The sequence below is a fragment of the Oncorhynchus keta genome, chromosome 21 (genome assembly GCF_023373465.1).
Source record: "Oncorhynchus keta strain PuntledgeMale-10-30-2019 chromosome 21, Oket_V2, whole genome shotgun sequence".
In the NCBI taxonomy this organism is placed as follows: domain Eukaryota; kingdom Metazoa; phylum Chordata; class Actinopteri; order Salmoniformes; family Salmonidae; genus Oncorhynchus; species Oncorhynchus keta.
Genome location: NC_068441.1, coordinates 12,469,075 through 12,493,289, shown reverse-complemented (window position 1 = coordinate 12,493,289; position 24,215 = coordinate 12,469,075). Strand labels below are relative to the sequence as shown.

Genomic DNA, 24,215 nt, shown 5'->3' with positions numbered 1-24,215 from the left:
GTAAGGTAGGAGAGGGGACTTTTGCTTTATTATTATTAGAGGCTTGAGGCTTTTTTTAATATAGAATAATATTTCACTTTCTCTGTTCATAGGAGGAACAACATGAATTTGTACATGAGGCAGAAATAATGTGGTGCGATTCAAGTTTTCGCCATCAGCTGGAAGACTGTTTCCCTTTTTGGTCCGTGTCAGTGGAGGAAAGGGAGAGCAGAGGGATGCTGCTCTCTCCCTCCGCTGAGACTGACCATAGATTCAGGTACCATCGACCCAATAAAATAAAAGCAAATTATTTAAATGAATGCTCACTCAGCTGTGCCGCATAAGTAATACAACAACGGATCTATTATCGGTGTGATCATATACAGTATCCTACCTCGAATTCCCAAACAACAATGCACTGGCAGGGCAATTGAAGAATAGCCTATATGCAATGAAAATATATTGGGCCTATAGCTTACTGAACAAACCTCATTGCTACAGTACTGTTTTTAATTGGTTAATGTTGCATAGGCTTATGTTTTTTTAAGTAATGTAAAACAATAAAAAAATAAAGTCTAAGCGGTAGATCTCTGTTTGCATTTTGACTCAGTGATTTTAACTCAAAGGTTGGTGACCACTGTTCTAGAGCTTTCCCTGTTAACACAATGTTTTGCCTTTACTGTGGCAAATTTGATCGAATCAACGCAATATTAGCCACTTTCAATGCAACATATCAAAACAAAATTAACTATGCAAGAGATTTTCTTGTAGGCAGAATGCATCAGAGTAGGATTCTATTGCATTGACATGTACCAACCAGCCCTTGCTCTACACAGACCAGTTAGGCTTAACCAATCAGAGCTGCAGTAGGCCTATATGCCAATGGAACATTGCCATATATGGATCTGTGCCATTTACTTTGAACTGGACTGTGTTTACAGCATGAGTGGTTCTGAGCTCGGTTATTAGCCCAGTTATAGATGCTTTGTAGTAAGCAATAGGGGAGTATTTACTTCCTACAAGAGCACAAATCGTGTACATTTCGAGACATCTTTGAAAAGAGAGTCAGGTAAAGAGCTTTTGTTGTCTTAAAGGGGCAGTGTTGTATTTTGAGAAACGCTTGAATAAGCTAAGTAGCCAATAGGCAGAGGTTAGTATAATTTGTCTGATTCTCTATAATAATGGTATGGGAATAATAATGCATTTTATTTTGAAAAGCAGTTTCTTGCATCAAACAACACAACATTTTCAGTCACCTCCTTGTCGGAAGAACAAGTGGATAAACAGGTTAATGTCAGGCCCTGTATGTTTTTTTTTCTTCAAAAGTCTCATGGAATGTTGGCGTACATTGAACACCACACATTGGCTGCTACTGCAGGCTGAATGATAGAACAGCTATTTCCATGTTAAAATGTTATGGGATGCATTTTCTCCATTGTTTTTGATGGTAGGCCACTCTGATAGGCCTACATTATGATCAAATTGCCACAGTAGATGACTTGGCCACTGTTAACTGTAAATGAAAGCGGGTACAGCCCAAGTGTTCACAGTAAACGCACACTGGAAGTTGCACAGAATTTTCACAACGTTCAAGTTTGTGTTCAGCAGACCTGAAATTTGCTCAGTGCTGAGCATTTTTAGAGGGAACATTGGTTACAACACACATAAACACACAGGCACACACACAATAAACATACAGGAACTTATAAAGAGCAGATCCTGAATGACCTTTCAAAATAACACACACACTAACACACAATCAAATTAAAAACTTATGAAGGCCTACAGTATGAAGGCCTGCTGATCTTGGCTGATAAGTGTTTCATACATTGTCATCACTTCATGTGTCCTTCAATTCGACTGATTGCTGAGAATCTCCAAATAACATTTCCCTGCTGTTTCCTAACAGTACCCCCTCCCTCCTTTAAGCCTCCCCTCTTCTCCCTCTGCTGATTTAAGTATGAACACACTCCCCCTGATAAATCTCTTCTGCATGTTTCTGCCCAGACCTCCCACAGTCTTTTCCCCTCCCAGCTGTTCCAGGTGTGTCCTCTGGGCTTCCCTTTCTGTTCTGGCTGTGGCTTCCCTCCCACCTCCAGTCTTTCACTGGCTGTTGCAGACGCTGCCTCCCAATTTGCCCCCGGCAGCGGCCTTCTTGCGTCTCTTGTTGAGCAGTGGGTTGCTGGAGGTGTCCAGGTCTTTGATCTTCACCTGGTCGTAGTCCACACGCATGGTGGCCAGAGCACTGGTCATCTCCTCCTATAGCACACAGAGAGGAAAGGGTTAGGGAGAGAAGGAGGGTGGGAAATAGAGAAGAGAGAGAGAAGAAGAATCAAAGTGAGGGCGGGTTTATTTAATGATAGATAGATAGACAGAAGATAAAGCTCTGCTCTGAATATAGCCTACAGCATAATAAATATGAGAGGAGGCAATAAGCCCTCTGTTTCTAAAAATGGCTTCAGACCAGACTCTGATGTTTGCCTCCCCCTTGTGGAAGGTCAACCACTCCAGGGTCATCTGGTCTGGGAGCAATTCCATTTCCATATTTTCACACCACAAAAGCACTGAAACTCCACTCACATTTTAAGATATCTACGTGGGAAAACGTGTCATTTTCATTGTTTCAAATTATTTAAAATATAGTCTGGATGTAAAGTCTATACATTCTATGATTCTGTTGATCCTGGGAAGTTCCTGGATGACCAGAGGTGTCAGTGTTAGTCTGATTCTGACCTTCACGTCATCCCACATCTCTCTGTCCTCAGTCAGGACCCGTGTGGTGTGGAGCGGTGTGGAGGGAACAACCATGGACTGCTGCAATGACAAAACACAGACACGAATATATAGTATGCATGCACTGTAAATGCGCGCACACACACACACACACACACACACATACACACACACACACACACACACACACACACACACACACACACACACACACACACACACACACACACACACACACACACACACACACACACACACACACACACACACACACACACACACACACACACACACACTCACATTGATCCAGGGGTGGTTCATAAACTGTGTGATGGTCATTCTGTCGTTGGGGTCTGTCTTTAGCAGCTGATGGATCAACTGTTTGGCTGAGAGAAATCAATAAGAGGATAGAGGTCAAAACGCACACAGACACACACCAGGCCCCAGCCAAGGCGTTGTTTTGGAATAAGGCACCAGTTGGTCCACATGAGCAGGAAGTCCTACCAGTTTGAATTCAGAGATTTAGCCATACTATCCCTGGCATTTAAGAGCTGCTAATCTGAGTTTATGTGCCTTGTCTATGTTTGGGTGTGCTTGTGGATGAGTGTTGTGCTATAAAACTGACTATTTAGAAGTTTGCTTATGTTTGTCTGAATGAAAGGGATTTCTGGGAGTGACAACATTGGAGGGAATGCAGAGCTATACTAACAAATAAACAAAAGCCAGGGCTAATTGTCTAGTGCAGGGATCATCAACTAGATTCCCCCGCAGACCAATTTTGTTCTTGAGTGGATGGTCGGGGGGCCGGAACATAATTACAAATCATTTGCAGATTGCAAATTGACCGCAAGAAGCCCAAACAGATAACATATTTGACTAAAGCATAATAATGTAAAACCTTGCTTACATTTGAATACTACCACATCTCTCTATTATGCCCGGGAATACTCAGGAAAATATTTCCAAAATGAAAATAACTTGGAGCTGATTTTCTGGTATTTTTACCGTATTTTATGTCCAACCTAAGAAAATGCATCATTAGAAAACTTGGGGGGCCAAATAAAAACACCCGCAGGCCACCAATTGAGGAACCATTGTCTAGTGGAAGGATGACCCAACCCAGTCTCACCTTCCTCTGACACCTCAGCCCACTCAGGTTTGGGGAACTCGTACTGGCCCATCCTGATCCTCCGTTTCATCCCTGGAGAGATGGCCTGGCCCGTGTTAGAGTAGAACGGTGGGAAACCACACAGCCTAAACAGAAGACAAATGCATAGATGTTGATAGTTATTAGGTTGCACTGACTATCAAACGATTATATAGTATGCATGCACTGTATATGCACACACACACACACACGCACACACACACTACTCACAGGATATACATGATGACGCCCAGAGACCACATGTCACATGACTTGTCATATTTCTCCGGGCCCAAAACCTCAGGAGCTTATAAACAGAAAAACAGACAGATGGAAAATACAATTACTTGTCCAATATTATAAGCAGAATATAGTGACGGACAGTGCATTCGGAAAGTATTCAGACCCCTTGACTTTTTCACATTTTGTTACGTTACTGTCACACCCTGATCTGTTTCACCTGTCTTTGTGATTGTCTCCACCTCCCTCCAGGTGTCGCCCATCTTCCTCATTATCCCCTGTGTATTTATACCTGTGTTCTCTGTTTGTCTGTTGCCAGTTTGTTTTCTTTCGTCAAGCCTACCAGTGTTTTTCCCTCTGTTCCTGTCTCTTGATTGTTCCTGTTTTCTAGTTTTCCCGGTTTTGACCTTTTCTACCTGCCCTGACCCTGACCCTGAGCCTGCCTGCCATCCTGTTCCTTTGCCCCACCTATCTGGATTACTGACCTCTGCCTACCCTGACCCTGAGTCTGCCTACCATCCTGTACCTTTGCCCCACATATCTGGATTACTGATCCCTGCCTGTGTTGAAGCACCTTTGGCAGCGATTACAGCCTGAAGTCTTCTTGGTTATGACGCTACAAGCTTGGCACACCTGTATTTGGGGAGTTTCTCCCATTCTTCTCTACAGATCCTCTCAAGCTCTGTCAGATTGGATGGGGAGTGTTGCTGCACAGCTATTTCCAGGTCTCTACAGAGATGTTCAATCGGGTTCGAGTCCGGGCTCTGGCTGGGCCCCTCAAGGACATTCAGAGACTTGTCCCGAAGTCACTCGTTGTCTTGGCTGTGTGCTTAGGGTCGTTGTCCTGTTGCAAGGTGAACCTTCACCCAGTCTGACGTCCTGAGCGCTCTGGAGCAGATTTCCATCAAGGATCTCTTTGTAGTTTGCTCCGTTTATCTTTGCCTCCATCCTGACTAGTCTCCCAGTCCCTGCCACTGAAAAACATCCCCACAGCATGAGGCTGCCAACACCATGCTACACCATAGGGATGGTGTCAGGTTTCCTCCAGACAATCTTGGTTTCATCAGACCAGAGAATCTTGTTTCTCATGGTCTGAGAGTCCTTTACTGAGGAGTGGTTTCCGTCTGGCCACTCTAACATAAAGGCCTGATTTGTGGAGTGCTGCAGAGGTGGTTGTCCATCTGGAAGGTTCCACAGAGGAACTCTGGAGCTCTGTCAGAGTGACCATCATGTTCTTGTTTACTTCGCTGACCAAGGCCCGTCTCCCCCGATTTGCTCAGTTTGGCCGGGAGACCAGATCTAGGAAGAGTCTTGGTGGTTCCAAATTTCTTCCATTTAAGAATGATGGAGGCCACTGTGGTCTTGGGGACCTTCAATGCTGGGAAATGTTTTGGTACCCTTGCCCAGATCAGTGCTTCGACACAATCCTGTCTCGGAGCTCTACGGACAATTCCTTTGACCTCATGGCTTGGTTTTTGCTCTGACATGCACTGTCAACCATGGGACCTTATATAGAATGTGCCTTTCCAAATCATGTCCACTCAATAGAATTTACCACAGGTGGACTCCAAGTTGTAGAAACATCTCATGGATGATTAATGGAAACAGGATGCACCTGAGCTCAATTTCGAGTCTTAAGGCAAACAGTCTGAATACTTATGTAGATAAGGTATTTCTAAAAACATTTTTTCGCTTTGTCATTATGGGGTATTGTGTGTAGATTGCTGAGTAACATTTTTTATTTAATCAAGTTTAGAACAAGGCTGTAATATAACAAAATGTTGAAAAAGTCAAGAGGTCTTAATACTTTCCGAAGGCTCTGTAAATCTGATTGTTACACATATTCCTACAGTAGTTTAGTATTGTCACCCAGCTCGCACATGATGTTCTGAGAACCATATGTTTCTTAGAGCTTGGTGAGAGTGTGGTTGTTCTATGTTCACTTTGCATACAACCTTCCCACAACATTCTGGGAATGGTGCAGGACAGTTGCTTGGCTTTGGAACATTCTACACACATTTAAGGAACTTGACAAAATTACATTATTTTCTTGGTATTTAATTCATTTAACAGAACGTTTCCAAAAAGTTCAATCATGGTAAAATGTAATTTAAATTATGGGAATGTTCTAGGAACGTTCTCCAATTGGTGTGGCATTGGGAATGTTCTCAAATATTACAAAGAACATTAATTAAAGAAAAACTCTACCCAAAAACTATATTTTGTTATTTGTTTCATTTGTGCATTGTTGATATTGTTCCAAATGTATTGTATGTCAGCAATGAAGTTTTCAAGATATGTAACTTTCAAAATACAGTATTCTGGCCTGTATGATGTGTTTTGCATCATACAGATGTTCTCAGAACTTCCTTGCAACCTAAATATGAACGTTCCCAGAACAGGCGAAATATTCACTTCCGTTCTCCTAAACGTTTAAAAAAACATATGGCTTCATTCCCAGAACCAATGGAAAACCAAAGATGTACGTTCCCACAACTTCCAAGGAATCAAATATGTTAGCTGGGAACTTACCCACATAGTAAGGGGTGTAGCAGGGGGTCTGCAGGAGGTTGTGTAGAGTGGTCTCCTTAGCGAAGCCAAAGTCTGTCAGTTTGAGAGTCCCGTTGCTCTTCTGATGAGTGTACAGCAGGTTCTCAGGCTGAGGGAGGGGAAGTGAAACGTATCTGTCATTAACTGTACGCATATTATTACTAAATGTATGGCAACTCTGTCATTACCTGCTGCTGTTATCTTTATCTGTGTGTCAGTGTCACATTGCTCACCTTGATGTCTCTGTGTGCGATGTTCATGTTGTGGAGAAACTCGATGGCCGTGCCAATATCCCGCATGATCTCTGAGCCCTCTAGATGAGAGCAGAGTTACACAGTCTCAGGACAACACTGTCAGTAACATTACACATATACAGTATAGTATGTCCATTCCCAGAAACAGACTCAATCCCTTTTCCTTGGCCCCCTCCACTCTGTGCCCCTTCACCTCTCTCAGTGAAAGCTTGGTCTCCTCTGGCCTGGATCCGGCTGAACAGTTCTCCCCCTTGCATACTGGAACAAGAGAAACACATACATTGAGTTAACATTGAGATCCTGTCATGGATCGAAACATAACACTGCCTATAACTCTCCCACATTAGACATTTTTCAAAAAGATGAATTCTGCTACTTGAATAAAAAGCCCTAAAACAATAGTGAAAACAGGAACCATTTAGATGAGGTTGATGTTTCGTGGGATCACATTAGACTGGGAACAGAACAGTATGCTATGCACAAGCACTTCATCTGCCCCTCTGTCTTTCCATTTTGTCATTATACACATAAACATCCATACAGACTGGGACTCCTCTATCCTCCTCAATGATCTTTGTCTTTCGAAAAACACAGTGAATCACCTTGTGTTATGTGGAAAGAATTGTTTATATGCTCTTTTGAGTGCGCGTGTGTGTATGCATGTGAGAGATAGAGAGAGTGAGCGAGAGAGTAAGGAGGAAGTGAGTAAGAGAGATTGATCCAAGTCAAACTCAGTTATAGAATATTCTCCTTCATTAAACTAGCTGAGCTTAGCTGAGCTTAGCTGCCCTCCTCTCAACCTCTCTGAGACAGGAAAGAGCTGACCACAAAGACAGATTACTTTACAGGGAGCAACACACGTCACATACACCCACAGCTCTGAATCATCACACTCACTGTCTATGACTTGCCAGTACACAATACTCCCATTTCTTTAGAAATGTAGCTCATTGGAAATCAATGTCAGTATCTAAAAATTCTACATACAGTGCCTAGCGAAAGTATTCGGCCCCCTTGAACTTTGCTACCTTTTGCCACATTTCAGGCTTCAAACATAAAGATATAAAACTGTATTTTTGTGTGAAGAATCAACAACAAGTGGGACACAATCATGAAGTGGAACGACATTTATTGGATATTTCAAACTTTTTTAACAAATCAAAAACTGAAAAATTGGGCGTGCAAAATTATTCAGCCTCCTTAAGTGAATACTTTGTAGCGCCACCTTTTGCTGCGATTACAGCTGTAAGTCGCTTGGGGTATGTCTCTATCAGTTTTGCACATCGAGAGACTGAAATTTTTTCCCATTCCTCCTTGCAAAACAGCTCGAGCTCAGTGAGGTTGGATGGAGAGCATTTGTGAACAGCAGTTTTCAGTTCTTTCCACAGATTCTCGATTGGATTCAGGTCTGGACTTTGACTTGGCCATTCGAACACCTGGATATGTTTATTTTTGAACTATTCCATTGTAGATTTTCCTTTATGTTTTGGATCATTGTCTTGTTGGAAGACAAATCTCCGTCCCAGTCTCAGTCTCAGACTCCATCAGGTTTTCTTCCAGAATGGTCCTGTATTTGGCTCCATCCATCTTCCCATCAATTTTAACCATCTTCCCTGTCCCTGCTGAAGAAAAGCAGGCCCAAACCATGATGCTGCCACCACCATGTTTGACAGTGGGGATGGCGTGTTCAGGGTGATGAGCTGTGTTGCTTTTACGCCAAACATAACGTTTTGCATTGTTGCCAAAAAGTTCAATTTTGGTTTCATCTGACCAGAGCACCTTCTTCCACATGTTTGGTGTGTCTCCCAGGTGGCTTGTGGCAAACTTTAAAAGACACTTTTAATGGATATCTTTAAGAAATGGCTTTCTTCTTGCCACTCTTCCATAAAGGCCAGATTTGTGCAATATACGACTGATTGTTGTCCTATGGACAGAGTCTCCCACCTCAGCTGTAGATCTCTGCAGTTCATCCAGAGTGATCATGAGCCTCTTGGCTGCATCTCTGATCAGTCTTCTCCTTGTATGAGCTGAAAGTTTAGAGGGACGGCCAGGTCTTGGTAGATTTGCAGTGGTCTGATACTCCTTCCATTTCAATATTATCGCTTGTACAGTGCTCCTTGGGATGTTTAAAGCTTGGGAAATCTTTTTGTACCCAAATTCGGCTTTAAACTTCTTCACAACAGTATCTCGGACCTGCCTGGTGTGTTCCTTGTTCTTCATGATGCTCTCTGCACTTTTAACGGACCTCTGAGACTATAACAGTGCAGGTGCATTTATACGCAGACTTGATTACACACAGGTGGATTGTATTTATCATCATTAGTCATTTAGGTCAACATTGGATCATTCAGAGATCCTCACTGAACTTCTGGAGAGAGTTTGCTGTACTGAAAGTAAAGGGGCTGAATAATTTTGCACGCCCAATTTTTCAGTTTTTGAATTGTTAAAAAAGTTTGAAATATCCAATAAATGTCGTTCCACTTCATGATTGTGTCCCACTTGTTGTTGATTCTTCACAAAAAAATACAGTTTTATATCTTTATGTTTGAAGCTTGAAATGTGGCAAAAGATCGCAAAGTTCAAGGGGGCCGAATACTTGAGTTAATGCATTCTCACTGCTCCAACCATGTGTTCTTTATTTCCTTAAAACATGACTACGAGAGAATACTACAGTATATCAAGAGCGTCTATGTCATCTCTGAGTACTGAGGAGAACCTGTGGTGATCTGTGAGGCACAGGTGGAGCCCCAGCTGTGGCCCAGGCCTGCCCACATACTTGGCCTGCATAGACATACCAAGGCCAAGTGACTGACCTTTCCATCAAGCCTAATGGTATCAGAGAGAAGCTATGAGGGATGTCAATAGTTTATGGCTAGCTGATGAAGACAGATAAATGGGACTTGTATTCCCACATAGCAGAGGATTCTGGGCAATGTAGTCAAAGAGCTGACAGGACAAGATCCTACCATTCCATGATGATGAGCAGGCACTTCTTCCCATGATGCATGTTCTCGTACAGACTGAGAATACCAACGATGTAAGGCCCCCCCGACACCCGCCAGTGAAGCTCAACCTCCTGCCTCGCCTTGGGACTGTCATAGAGGATCTGTGTTGGAGTGAAGTGTGGGGAAGGAGTGGAGTACGGGAAGAGCAGAGAGTGAGATTGATTTACTTCATTTCAGATAAACAATTGGCATTCCAACCAGGCACTCGTTCTGTCCTGAAGGGAATTGATCAATCATGACAAAATAGGCTGGTTGGCCACACACCCGAACCTGATCCATTTAAATGTCAAAGTATTAATCATGATGACACTTAACAACTCCCCTGATTTGCCTGACCTGTCCGTAACAGGACTTCAATGTTATCTTTTCCCTCTTTCAGTTCTCTACCACAGTGGGCCTGTTAAGTCATTTCAGACACACACACACACACACACACACACACACACACACACACACACACACACACACACACACACACACACACACACACACACACACACACACACACACACACACACACACACACACACACACACACACACAAACACACACACAGTAGATAGCTGGCAGGCCTTGACATAGCACCCGTCTTCCATTCCATCAGAGGGTATTTTGGGGTGCTGACAGTTACAGAGTGGGCTCCTGCTGGATAACATGCCGGCCCAGTCACAGAGCTGCAGCTGAGAACAGAACACAACACAGACAGTCTGGCCACCACTCATCCTTTTGCCACAACCTTACACACGCTTTACCTCACTTTTTACAGCTTCAATTATATGACAACGTGGATGGTGAGAGAAATGTGGAAGCTCCTGTACATACATTTCTCTTGCACTTGGAGAAGGAGTTTCATCGAGAAAGTTGTGGTTTCAGAATGACTGGCAATAAACAGAATTTTATGCTCTCATTCGATTATAGAAGACATAACCGGAGAACCTGAGTCCCTCACTTAACAATGAATGAGATAGTTTCTTGAACACAGGGAAAGTATGCAAAAGTTTGGATTTGGCCCTAAGAGACTTGCTCTCATCGTATCCTCGTTGCATCATCCATCCAAACGAAATGGCTTATGAGTGTCCAAGGCACATGCTGTAAAGAGCAGCTAATTAAAAGACACAGGTGAAACTTCAACCTGAACAATCATAAACCCTTTTTTAAGATTTACAATGTTACCATAGGAACTAGGTTTCATATCAACTTCACACAAAATGAGAGATTCTTCATCTTTGAGTATTTATATTGTGAATGAGTGTGTATTTATGTGTGTGTTTATCGTACACATGTGCTTAGTTGTGTTTTCTTTGGCATGAATTAGTGTGTGAGTGTATTTTTTATATCTATGCCTATAGTGATAGTCTTTCTCTAAAGAGGAAGGATGGATGTGTGGTGAAAGTGGAAGCGCTGCGAAGGACTTCCGTTGGCCTCTTTAACTGATGTGTGTTTAAACTTAATCTCACAACCCACAGTACCCAGGGTCACTATAAAAGAGTGGTCTTCATTTCTGTCCAGTATCTGATGTGTGTTTAAACTTAATCTCACAACCCACAGTACCCAGGGTCACTATAAAAGAGTGGTCTTCATTTCTGTCCAGTATCTGTGAGAAAGAGTTGTGCTACTTTGTGTTTTATGGGTTCTCATATGAAGATACAGATAGCTTAGGGCCCCGGGCGCTTCATTTCCTGGACAGTGGATGAGAGCGTCTGCTAAATGATTCAAATGTAAATGTAATGTAGGCACAACTGGAAACGTTGGAAAACTTGTTCCTCCAGGAACAAAGGGGATTTAAGATGCTACAAATGGGATTTTTTGAGAAGGAAAAAAAACATTCGGACATTTCTGTCATTTCAGAAAACGTCCATAATATATCTGCAGTAATAGTGGAATGATGTGTTGATTTGCCGTGATATTCACCTCTTGATTTCTACCTCTGGGTCGGCTTCTGTTGTCAAAATGGGATAGCTGTTTTGACTTTGCGGCTATGATATCTGGTGGAAACCGGGGCAAGCGGCCAATGTAGAAATCTCTCTGTCATTTCCTGCTTGATAGAATTCTATACTGGTCATTCAATTTCTGCACTGAATAGTGTAGGAAATCATTGTTACATCTTAATAGCTTTTCACAGCAATTTTTAATTTTTTACAGCTATTTGAAGCTTGTCAGTGGTGGAAAAAGTACCCAATCATCCTTGAGTAAAAATAATGATACTGTACCTTTATAGAAAATGACTCAAGTAAAAGTGAAAGTTACCCAGTAAAATACTTGAGAAAAAGTCTGAATATACAAAATGTTGAATATAAGTATCAAAAGTTAATGTAAAAGTATAAATCATTTAAAATTCCTTATATTAAGCAAACCAGACGGCATCTTTTCTTGTTTTTTAAATGTATGGATAGCCAGGGGCACACTAAAACACTTAGACATCATTTACAAACTAAGCATTTGTGTTTAGTGAGTCTGCCAGATCAGAGGCAGTAGGGATGACCAGTGATGTTCTCTTGAGAAGTGTGAATTGGACCATTTTCCTGTCCTGCTAAACATTCAAAATGTAACGAGTACTTTTGGGTGTCAGGGAAAATGCATGGAGTAAAAAGTACATTATTTTCTTTAGGAATGTAGTGAAGTAAAAGAAGAAGTTGACAAAAATACAAGTAGTGAAGTAAAGTATTCATACCCCCCAAAAAACAACTTAATACTTTAAAGTATTTTTTACTTAAGTACTTTACACCACTGCCGAAAGTAAAAGGCTCATTCACGAGTCTCCGCCATGTTACAGGGAAATGGGATGTGGTGGAGGTGGAAGACTTGCTGCCTAGTACTGTTGCAATCCATCTAGCATCCACATAGGGGATAAATTCTGAGAAATTCAATGTGGGCAAACACGTAGACGCAGAAACACACACACACACACACACACACACACACACACACACACACACACACACACACACACACACACACACACACACACACACACACACACACACACACACACACACACACACACACACACACACACACACACACACACACACACACACACACACACACACACACATTCTCATAACAGACTTTCCAGTGTTCAGGTTAGTAGGTTAACTCTGCTACAGACAACATGTTTTTTTTTACATTAAGCAGACACTCTGAACCTTTGAATGCAGCCAATCCATATAGCAACCACATCGGTGAGAAAATCAACAGTCCCCCCCCATCTTCCTCAAAACCAATCAGATCCTTCTCAGTCCCTTCTAACATAGCATTGTGTCCTGGTAGCCACAGAGGAAATCTCGTATTTTCCTTCATATAGCTCCATAGACTTTCTCACGCACACTGGCACATGCAGCATCAATAGCTTTACACGCTGCTGCAAATGAGGACGTTTAGAGACTGTTCAAGGTTGAGGGCAGTCTGGATATTGATGTGTGTGTCTCAGTAACAGAGCTTGTTTACCCTACCTTTCCCTTTATAATTGTTTCCAGCCAACAAAGCGGAGGTCATAAAATTGAGTAAATTGAGCTGAGAGATAGGCGTGAGAGTGCAGGATATATAATGAGTAGTTATGGAAGAACAGATGAAACTGGAGAGAACGTTAAGAGATACTACTCATATTAGATTAGGAACCTTATCTGATGCTCAATAGATAATAAGATTCCACTTGAAACTAAATGTAGCTAAATCTATAGTATTTACATATAGGCTACACAGGCAGACATTGTACTGTAGCCAGGTATAATCCTGAAATATATATTAACTTGAACAGAACATGTTTTTACTATAAAGCATATCATCACACCATTCTTCTCTGACTAATTAACTGGTTCAATTCTCATAACCAACTTTTCTAAGGCTGGGCTCAGAGTTCAGGTTAACTCTGCTACACGGTACATTTTTAGCCAGACACACATTGACAGATTTTTCACCTAGTCGGCACGGGGATCACTTTCATGTGAAACGAAACCATAGCATTTTAAGTGGGCCTCAACGGAAGCACAGATGGACCACAATCCTGCCAACCATGCCAACAAGTTGTATAAGCCATGCCAGAAGCCGAGGAAGCTAAAACTACATAGATGCAAATCGATGAAACGAGATTAATCAAAAAACTCTTTGAAAGAAGAAGAGCTTGGCTATGAAGAGAGTGAATTAGCGTTCCAGAATGAAACATTCCCCAGCCAAATAAAGGTTCTAATGGAACATACAGTGAATGGAATCTCAGGATTTCCTTCATGGAAGAACACTGGGTCTTTTTAGGCTATACTCAGACTCTTAGAGCTTGCAGCTTGACAAGTCTAAGACGAGAGAACCCTGATCGCTGTAATCAAATCAGATTAAAAGGATGGCTTCTCTCCAGGTCTAGTAGAGTGGATTAAAACTATACTCATCCATTACCCTTAGCGCTTAGGAGTGGACTTAATTATAAAGTGATGGAGCTGGACAGCTGTTCATCCCTATGACTCGTTCTGTCTATGGCTGTTTGTCTTGTGGTTAAAAACAAAGGACAAATCGAGTTGTAAATGTGTCAATTTTATACGTTATGCACAATGCTCACCCAGGCTTATACAAACAGAGGCTGGCTTCTGTACAATCACAAAAACACAAAAGCAAACTCTGAAACACCACCACACCCCTGACAGAATATTTTCCAATCCACATTTCACACTTTGTATTTTATTTGGCATACAGTGGGTGGTGTCCATTCCCTGCAGTCAATATTGAAATGCTTTCCATTGGTCACATTCTCCAATCTCATAGATTGGATCTGAGTGAGAGCCCTTGTAGGACAGCTTTGCCCTGTGGCTCCATGGGTAGTTCCTGGTCACTGTGACCAGAGAGCACTAGGCGAAGCGAGAGGGTCGACTCCGCCCAAAATATGTCCTCACAGATTAAGCAGACTTGGTCTGCTTAACAATTATAGGGTTAAGCAGACCAAGTGAGGAGTTTTGGTATGGGGGCAATGAGAGAGTGTTCATTTGGTAAAGATAAAAGTGAATTGCTATTTTGATAGGTGAGGCTTATTTGAGCAAACAAAAGTTTCATAATGCTTACATTTTCTACGAGTATATTGATATGTTTTCTACAAAAGATCAATGGCTAGCTAGGACATTCCCACCTGATCTCGCCTCCTCCAGCCTGTCTTTCGCCTCTGTGGACATGTATTTCCATTCGTAGAGCGGTCAGTCGACCAACTTGTCAATATAATAGATCATCTTTGCTGTGACCTGCTCTGGGTCCTCTCTGACAGTGGGAGTTATGATCAGGCACCTGGTGAGACACCCAATTGTGATTGCAATTAAAATGCGTAACACAGCTTCTTACCTATAATAGGCAACTATACCAGACAATGTCAGTCAGCAGGCCAACTTTCAGTCCTCCAATTTAAAATGCTCATTACTTATCCACAGCATCCGTCAGTACTTGTACCCTAATTATCCACAGCATCCGTTTGCCAAATGGTGTTTTCCTGACTGATTGCACTCTGCTGTATGTTGTCCCAAACACTGAAAATAACCTCTAATAATAATAATTATTGTAAAAACATTTATTTGGAGGGTAGATCAGATTTAATATTGCAGATAGATTGTGGCTTCCATCAATGTAATCGTCTGCATAATTTCCAATCCCCCATATATTTTTTTGTAAATATATATATATATAATTTATATATTTTTTAAATTGATTTTCCTTTATAATTTTCCCCTAACCCTACCACCCCACCCCTAACTGGAGTAAACTAATGGACAACAACACTTAGGATTCTACTTCCAGCTTATACATACTATATACATTTTATGGACACGGTATATTTTACAATAGTTATCTTTTGTTTGTTTTTAATCCCATTCTTCAGCTACCCTCAACCCCTCCCATCTATCTCTGAAGACCATCCAGTTTGATTTCTATTTGCCATATATTTTTCAACTGTGCTGTGATGTTTCACAAAAGTTCTGAATCTTTCTATTCTAATAGTTTCTACAGATTGTAAATTAAAGATACATTTTTTTGTTAAGAGTATTATTATATTATTGATCGATTGACTATGATTTTCAAAATCACCCAGCAGTGCTAACTGCAGAGTTAGCTCCAGGTAAATGGTACAATTCATCAGCCATTCCTGAACCTGTTATCAAAAACAAGCTACATATGAACAATACCAAAACAAATTATCTAATGATTCTGTCTCTCCGCAGCAAAATCCGCAGAGCTGGGATGGTTGTACCCCCCATATATATATGGGGTAATGGATGGGTATGGTTTTAATCCACTCAACTAGACCTGAAGAGAAGTCATACTTTTAATCTGATTCAATTACAGAGATCAGGGTTCTCTCATATTAGACTTGCCTGGCTGCAAGCTCTAAGAGTCTGTGTCTAGCCTAAAAATGATTGATATATATAACATTCTATTGGTTGCAATCATTTTTTTATAGTAATTTAAATTGAAAAACTGTACGTTTAAATAACCTATAATAATTGAATGTGAATGACAACATAGATTTGAATTCAGGACAATTCCAGACACATATGACTCTTTCTTCTGCCATCCCCTGTAAAATGACCTGCTCTCTGTTGCTGGGCAACACGGACTTTCAACTCCCTCCAAAGATTTTCTATGGGGTTGAAATCTGGAGACGGGCTAGGCCACTCCAGGACCTTGAAATGCTTCTTACGAAGCCACTCCTTCGTTGCCCGGGCGGTGTGTTTGGGATCATTGTCATGCAGAAAGACCCAGCCACGTTTCATATTCAATGCCCTTGCTGATGGAAAGAGCTTTTCACTCAAAATCTCACGATACATGATCCCATTCATTCTTTCCTTTACACGGATCAGTCGTCCTGGTCCCTTTGCAGAAAAACAGCCCCAAAGCACGATGTTTCCACCCCCATGCTTCACAGTAGGTATGGTGTTCTTAGGATGCAACTCGGCATTCTTTGTCCTCCAAACACGACGAGTTGAGTTTTTACCAAAAAGTTATATTTTGGTTTCATCTGACCATATGACATTCTCCCAATCTTCTTCTGGATCATCCAAATGCTCTCTAACAAACTTCAGACGGGCCTGGACATGTACTGGCTTAAGCAGGGGGACACGTCTGGCACTGCAGGATTTGTGTCCCTGGCGGCGTAGTGTGTTACTGATGGTAGGCTTTGTTACTTTGGTCCCAGCTCTCTGCAGGTCATTCACTAGGTCCCCCCGTGTGGTTCTGGGATTTTTGCTCACCGTTCTTGTGATCATTTTGACCCCACGGGGTGAGATCTTGCGTGGAGCCCCAGATCGAGGGAGATTATCAGTGGTCTTGTATGTCTTCCATTTCCTAATAATTGCTCCCACAGTTGATTTCTTCAAACCAAGCTGCTTACCTATTGCAGATTCAGTCTTCCCAGCCTTTGACAGCTCTTTGGTCTTGGCCATAGTGGAGTTTGTAGTGTGACTGTTTGAGGTTGTGGACAGGTGTCTTTTATACTGATAACAAGTTCAAACAGGTGCCATTAATACAGGTAACGAGTGGAGGACAGAGGAGCCTCTTAAAGAAGAAGTTACAGATCTGTGAGAGCTAGAAATCTTGCTTGTTTGTAGGTGACCAAATACTTATTTTCCACCATAATCTGCAAATAAATTAATTAAAAATCCGACAATGTGATTTTCTGGATTTTTTTTCTCATTTTGTCTGTCATAGTTGAAGTGTACCTATGATGAAAATTACAGGCCTCTCTCATCTTTTTAAGTGGGAGAACTTGCACAATTGATGGCTGACTAAATACTTTTTTTGCCCCACTGTATGGGATCATGTATTAACCAACAATGTGTTAAACAAATCAAAATATATTTTATATTTGAGATTCTTCAAAAGTAGCCACCCTTTGCTTTAATGACATCTTTGCACACTCTTGGCATTCTCTCAACCAGCTTCATGATGTAGTCACCTGGAATGCATTTCAATTAACAGGTGTGCCTGAATTTCTTTCCTTCTTTGAGTCAATCAGTTGTGACAAGGCAGGGGTGTTATACAGAAGACAGCCCTATTTGGTTAAAGACCAAGTCCATAGTATGGCAAGAACAGCTCAAATAAGCAAAGAGAAACCACAGTCCATCATTACTTTAAGACATGAAGGTCAGTCAATACGGAAAATTTCTTGAAGTGCAGTCTGTCACGAGTCCGACCGAGGGTGTTTCCCCTTCCCGGGCGGGTGGCGCTCGGCGGTCGTCGTCACCGGCCTATTAGCTGCCACTGATTGTTTTTCCTCCCCCTCATTGTATGTTTAGTGGTAGCACCTGTTCATGTTTAATTAGTTTGTCTTTATTATTAGACAGCCGGTGGAAATCTGTCCTTTGGTCTAATGAGTCCACATGTGAGATTTTGGTTCCAACCGCTGTGTCTTTGTGAGACACAGAGTAGGTGAACGGATGATCTCCACATGTGTGGTTCCCACTGTGAAGCATGGAGGAGGAGGTGTGATGGTGTGGGGGTGCTTTGCTGGTGACACTTAGTGGGTTTGCACTTAGTGGGACTATCAATAGTTTTTCAACAGGACATTGACCCAACACACCTCCAGGCTGTGTAAGGGCTATTTGACCACGAAGGAGAGTCGTGAAGTGCTGCATCAGATGACCTGGCCTCCACAATCACCTGACCTCAACCTAATTGAGATGAGTTGGGTTTGGGATGAGTTGGACCGCAGAGCAAAGGAAAAGCCTCCAACTAGTGCTCAGCATATGTGGGAACTCCTTCAGGACTGTTGGAAAAGCATTCTTCATGAAGCTGGTTGAGAGAATTCCAAGAGTGTGCAAAGCTGTCATCGAGGCAAAGGGTGGCAACTTTGAATAATCTAAATTATAAAAATATATTTGGATTTGTTTAACACTGTTTTGGTTGCTACATGATTCCATGTGTTATTTCATAGTACTGATGTCTTCACTATTATTCTACGATGTAGAAAATAGTTTTAAAAAATACGAAAAACCCTTGATTAATAGGTGTGTCCAAACTTTTGACTGGTACAGTGTAACTAAACAAAATGTATTATGTTGGCTGTATTTCTATATTTTGGAAGTTATATATCTTGAAAACTTTATTGCTAACATGAAAAACATTTTGAGACAATCTCGACAATGGACTAATGAAACAAATACCAAAATAACGTTTTTCGGTGGAATTATAGGCTCGTTGAAGGTCAATGACACAGCCAGCCAGCCAGCAGGAGCTTTAGCTTTAGCCCCGAATGATTTTGGGTCATCCCCGAATATGTAGAGCTGCTGGGATGGTGTAAAACAAAATTATCAACTGAATATGCCGCTTAGTTCATAGAGCTGTGGTTACTTGAAACTCCTGAAGTCATCCACACTTTATAATCAGCGGTATAGTGATGCTGTTGGGCAGCGGAGCGATGCTTCGCCACTTCTCAGTATGGTGCTGTGTCTCACACAATCAATTAATGATTCATTCGTTCTCTAGATAACAAAGCGAATATAATAGCATATATGATGTTAGGCTACTGTTAGACCAAATACACCACGTCATTTCTTATGACAATTTAGGATGATTGTGCTGAATTTTTTTTTTTTTTTTTTAACTCAACAGCGTGCGCCATAGGCTAAATATGCTTTGATTGAAACAGAATACAGGTGGCTCTGTTTAACTCCATCTGCTCTAACATTTGATTAAACATTTGTTCGGCTACTTAAATAATTTAACAGGATCAAAATGCATATTCCCAAAGGGATTGGGATCAAATTATTGTCATGCAGGTTGTTACATTTACATTTACATTTAAGTCATTTAGCAGACGCTCTTATCCAGAGCGACTTACAAATTGGTGCATTCACCTTATGGCATCCAGTAGAATAGTTGGCATGCAAAGGACTAGATGCTGATCCAGTAAAACGTTAATCATTTTCATTCACGATTGACAATGATGATGGCCTAATTTATATAAGGTAGGCCTCATGTTTTGTTTTAGGATGAAAAAAATATAACATTTTCTTTGAGCCACTAGGCCTATGTGTAGGCATATGCAATCGTGCAATTTGGATGAGGCATTGTATGTAGGCCTATATTCTAAAATTATATTATACAATCGGCCTACATTTAGATAGTCTACCAACTTTAAATCAGAAAATAGTATGTAATAATCATTTTAAAAATTGTGCTCCGGTAGGCAAAATATATCACGACACCACTTGTTTGCCTATAATAAATGTAACACCAACGCGCTGCTTTAAGCCAAGCATGGTACATTGTCTTTTTGTTTTCACTGAATCTCAGTTTGGATATTAGATTACAATTAGGTTGGGAAATGTTAACTAAATTGGGTAACCATGAGAAAATACGTGATTAGATCGAACCACTTGTTCATTGACTTAAACTTATTCTACAGGCTACTGGCTGATATATTACTTTACATATTATTGTAACAGTAGGCCTAACTATGCAATAACCTCATATGGGGTTACTGACTACAATCCGTTGAATTAATAATAAGAAGTGTTGATTATATGGCCTTGGGGAGAGCACAGTACATGGAAGGGGTGCTGGAAGTGCTGCAGATAAATTGAAATACATTTGCCAAATTATATAATTAGCCTACTGTTGTCTGTATAGAAATGAATTAAATCATTGAAAATACTACACCAGAGCGCATAATTTAGCCACATAGGATCAGTAGCTTCTTTAAAAAAAATCGTTGTCGATTGTTTTTTGTCACATCAGGAGCGCATAGGCCTAGGCTACAGTCGGAACTCAGCTGATTGTTGAGTTGTGGCTGTCGATGTGGCTGTCAATGAACAGTAGGCAGTAGCTAAAAGGCCTTTCGCAGTATAAATACAAAGATGAGTGAGTGCCACTGTAAAGTTGGTGGGCTATAATTCCAACTCATAGCGTATCCACTATGAGTTGAGCCCTGAATGTTATGATCCTCTGATGATGCCCCTGCCAGCCATCACATACACACATAGAATATGCATTACACACACATGGATACCAGTATACACTAGTTGCCCATGTTATTTACCGTGTTATTACACCACCGTGGCTTTTCCTCAATAGAATACTTATTTACAATGCCATGCTAGTACTTGGCACATGGTGAATGGGTTTGTATACTGTTAGAAAACATGGTTCCAATGGTTTTCAGCTGTCCCCATAGGTGAACCTGTTTTAGTTCCAGGTATAACCCTTTTGGGTGCCATGTATAACCCAAAAAGGCTTCTACCATGAAACAACAAGTGTTATTTAAAGGGTTCTCCTATGGGGACAGTTGAATAACCCTTTTATAGACATCATCTTTTTTTCTAAGTGTATAGGCAGAGATCAACCTGAAAAGAAACTCTGATCAAAGTTCCTAATTTAGTTTTTCTAGTTGATTTGATCTTCACTAGGGAATATGCAAGATCCCAATATGACCAAATGGAATCAGGACTCACACTCCGAGTGAGCAACAGCTTATTTCCATTGGTAGGTGATATTACCTTCAGTGCACACTTCTCCCCCGTCTTCTTATTTGTGCATTCCAGAACCTTCCCATTGATCCCAAACCCAAGGACCTGACTAGATATCTTATAATCGTCTGTCACCGCGTTACGCTTTATCTCCAATTTGGGGAACTCCGGCATGGGGAAGTGCGTGGAATCCGTGTCCTGTGCCGTACGCACTGCGCTGTCAATGGGGGCTGGCTGGGTTGAAGGTTCTGATGGGAAGTCTGGTTCTGGCTCAGCCTTCGGCAGTTCCGAAGGTTTCTCCTTACCAATACCATTTTGTAGCATGGTCCCACAGATGCTGTGTCTCTGTGAGTGGTCCCCCGGGATGAAAAAAACGACCTCAATAGGCTAATATGATTCGCAAGTGAAATGACGCGCTTGTCCGTTATTTACACCAAGCAGAAATGACTACCAGACACTGAAAAGGGCGCGCATTCGGTAGTCACTTTATCTTGGCCAGTTCCTGTGTGCCTTGGGATGTTTAAAACAATAGTCCCACTATTAAAAAAGTTTGAAACTAAAAGTTTTCTATAACTTAAATTATTCTATTCAAGTTCAATTCAATAATCCTGTATATCCACAGTGTAATATTTGTTTCACTAAAACATGTCCGCATCTGAGTAGCCTATAGTAGAATGACTTCGGTTAAACTGGCCTCGTCACTTTCCAACGTCCTTTCGTTACATTCACACCCGCTACTGACTTGCGGAAACATTACCCTCTACTCAAGTCATATTTCTCTAGCGGCTGTCTTTTAAAGGAGCAGTACAGTTGACAAATAACTGGTAGTCAGGGTAGGGGTGAGTTGAATGGAATCAAATCAAAATGTTTCCCCTGAAGACTAACAACAAGTAGGATGGTTTCTATGCAATACATACTATCCACAGATGTCAGATTACTGTATATGTTAGATTACGTGTTTAAAATGACTGCCAGTATTAGCTAAGCAGGCAACGCCTGCTTCAGTTTTCATGGATATCCATCCCTCTATTTACACTACATGACCAAAAGTATATGACCAAAAGTTTATACACCCATTCAAATTAGTGGATTGGGCTATTTCAGCCACACTCATTGCTGGAAGGTGTATAAAATCAAGCACACAGCCATGCAATCTCCATACACAAACACTGGCAGTAGAATGGCCTCAATGAAGAGCTCAGTGAATTTCAACGTGGCACCGTCATGAGCTGCCCCGGTCAATTGCAAGTGCTGTTATTGTGAAGTGGAAATGTCTAGGAGCAACAACGGCTCAGTAGCAAAGTGGTAGGCCACACAAGCTAATCTGGAGGTGAAAGAAACGCATACCTGTTTAGGTGATGTGCCGGCTAGCGGAGTAGAAGACTTGAAAAAGAAAAGGAGAGCTCTATAGGAGCTCAGATGCAATAATTGAATAACCTAATATCCAACATTTCGATAGACAAGCTGTCTTCATCAGCTCACAAGCTCACCGAATGGGACCTCCAAGTGCTGAAGCACAAAGCACGTAACAATCGTCTGTCCTTGGTTGCAACCCTCACTACCGAGTTCCAAACTGACTCTGATAGCAACGACAGCACAAGAACTGTTCATATGGAGCTTCAGGAAATGGGTTTCCCTGGCCAACCAAGTGTCAAGTGTCAAGTGTGCCAAGTGTGGGCTGGAGTGACGTATCATGCTTCACCATCTGGCAGTCCAATAGATGAATCTGGGTTTGGCGGATGCCAGGAGAACGCTACCTGCCTGAATGCATAGTGCCAACTGTAAAGTTTGGTGGAGGAGGAATAATGGTCTGGGGCTGTTTTTCATTGTTCGGGCTAGGACCATTAGTTCTAGTGAAAGGAAATCTTAAAGATACAGCATACAATTACATTCTAGACCACAGGACCCTATGTCAAGGTATGTGTGAAGGGTTGTTGGAAGTCAGTCACAGGAGAGCAGATATTAGGTAGCAAAACGGAGCCTTTAATTTGGCCAACCAAAAGCACACGGCCCAAATGAACACCAAATACAAATACGGGTTGAACATAACCCAGCGCAACCTGCCTAACGTGCGCATACATAAAAACAGATAAACAATACCACACAAAGTCATGGGGGAAACAGAGGGTTAAATACACAACACATAATGAGGGAAATGAGAGCCAGGTGTGTGGGAAAACGAGACAAAATAAATGGAAAATGAAAAATGGATCGGCGATGGCTAGAAGACCGGCGACATCGACCGCCGAACACCGCCCGAACAAGGAGAGGCATTGACTTCGGCGATGACACCCTAAGACCTGCAATTTGACATGTTTCGGGCTTCGACCCCTTGTATCATATAAACACACACAAGACATGGAAGAATGCATAGAATTTAAGGAAATTAGCTTTAAAACAGCAAAAAACAGCAAAAAATATCCGCCAACAAGAGGGGTGTGAACAGTTTGGGGTCGCATGGGTTGTGAGCTGCGGGGTTTGTTATTACGTCGATAAATTACATTATCCATCCGGACCTTTGCCACCTCAGAAATTTGCGTGACCGGACCTTCTCAAGTAGTACTTGAGTACCCCTGTTCTAGATGATTCTGTGCTTCCAACTTTGTGGCAACAGTTTGGGGAAGGCCCTTTCCTGTTTCAGCATGACAATGCCCCTGTGCACAAAGTGAGATGCAGAAATAGTTTGTTATGATCGGTGTGGAAGAACTTGACTGGCCTGCATAGAGCCCTGACCTCAAACCCATCGAACACCCTTGGGATGAATTGGAATGCCGACTGCGAGCCAGGCCTAATCGCCCAATATCAGTGCCCGACCTCACTAATGCTCTTGTGGCTGAATGGAAGATAGTCCCCGCAGCAATGTTCCAACATCTAGTGA

At 41.7% G+C, this 24,215-nt stretch overlaps 1 protein-coding gene across 1 annotated transcript; it reads right to left on the bottom strand.

Moving 5' to 3' along the window:
* Window position 1: 1 nt before the first annotated feature.
* Window positions 2-22,062, bottom strand: LOC118400142 (MAP kinase-activated protein kinase 2-like). Its single transcript, XM_052473345.1, has 10 exons — window positions 21,368-22,062; window positions 9,870-10,009; window positions 7,097-7,161; window positions 6,883-6,962; window positions 6,632-6,758; window positions 4,091-4,166; window positions 3,842-3,966; window positions 3,013-3,098; window positions 2,713-2,793; window positions 2-2,238 (listed from the first exon to the last, which is right to left on the bottom strand). Exons 1-10 carry the CDS (start codon window positions 21,659-21,661, stop codon window positions 2,083-2,085), a joined length of 1,230 nt encoding a protein of 409 aa, XP_052329305.1. The 5' UTR covers window positions 21,662-22,062; the 3' UTR covers window positions 2-2,082.
* Window positions 22,063-24,215: the final 2,153 nt, after the last annotated feature.

Coding starts and splice junctions, on each gene's coding strand:
- LOC118400142 (XM_052473345.1), bottom strand. CDS start 21,661: ATGCTACAAAATGGTATTGGTAAGGAGAAACCTTCGGAACTGCCGAAG. Junction 4,167..6,631: donor CTACACCCCTTACTATGTGG/GTAAGTTCCCAG, acceptor TCTGTTTATAAG/CTCCTGAGGTTTTGGGCCCG. Junction 2,239..2,712: donor AGATGTGGGATGACGTGAAG/GTCAGAATCAGA, acceptor TGTGTGCTATAG/GAGGAGATGACCAGTGCTCT.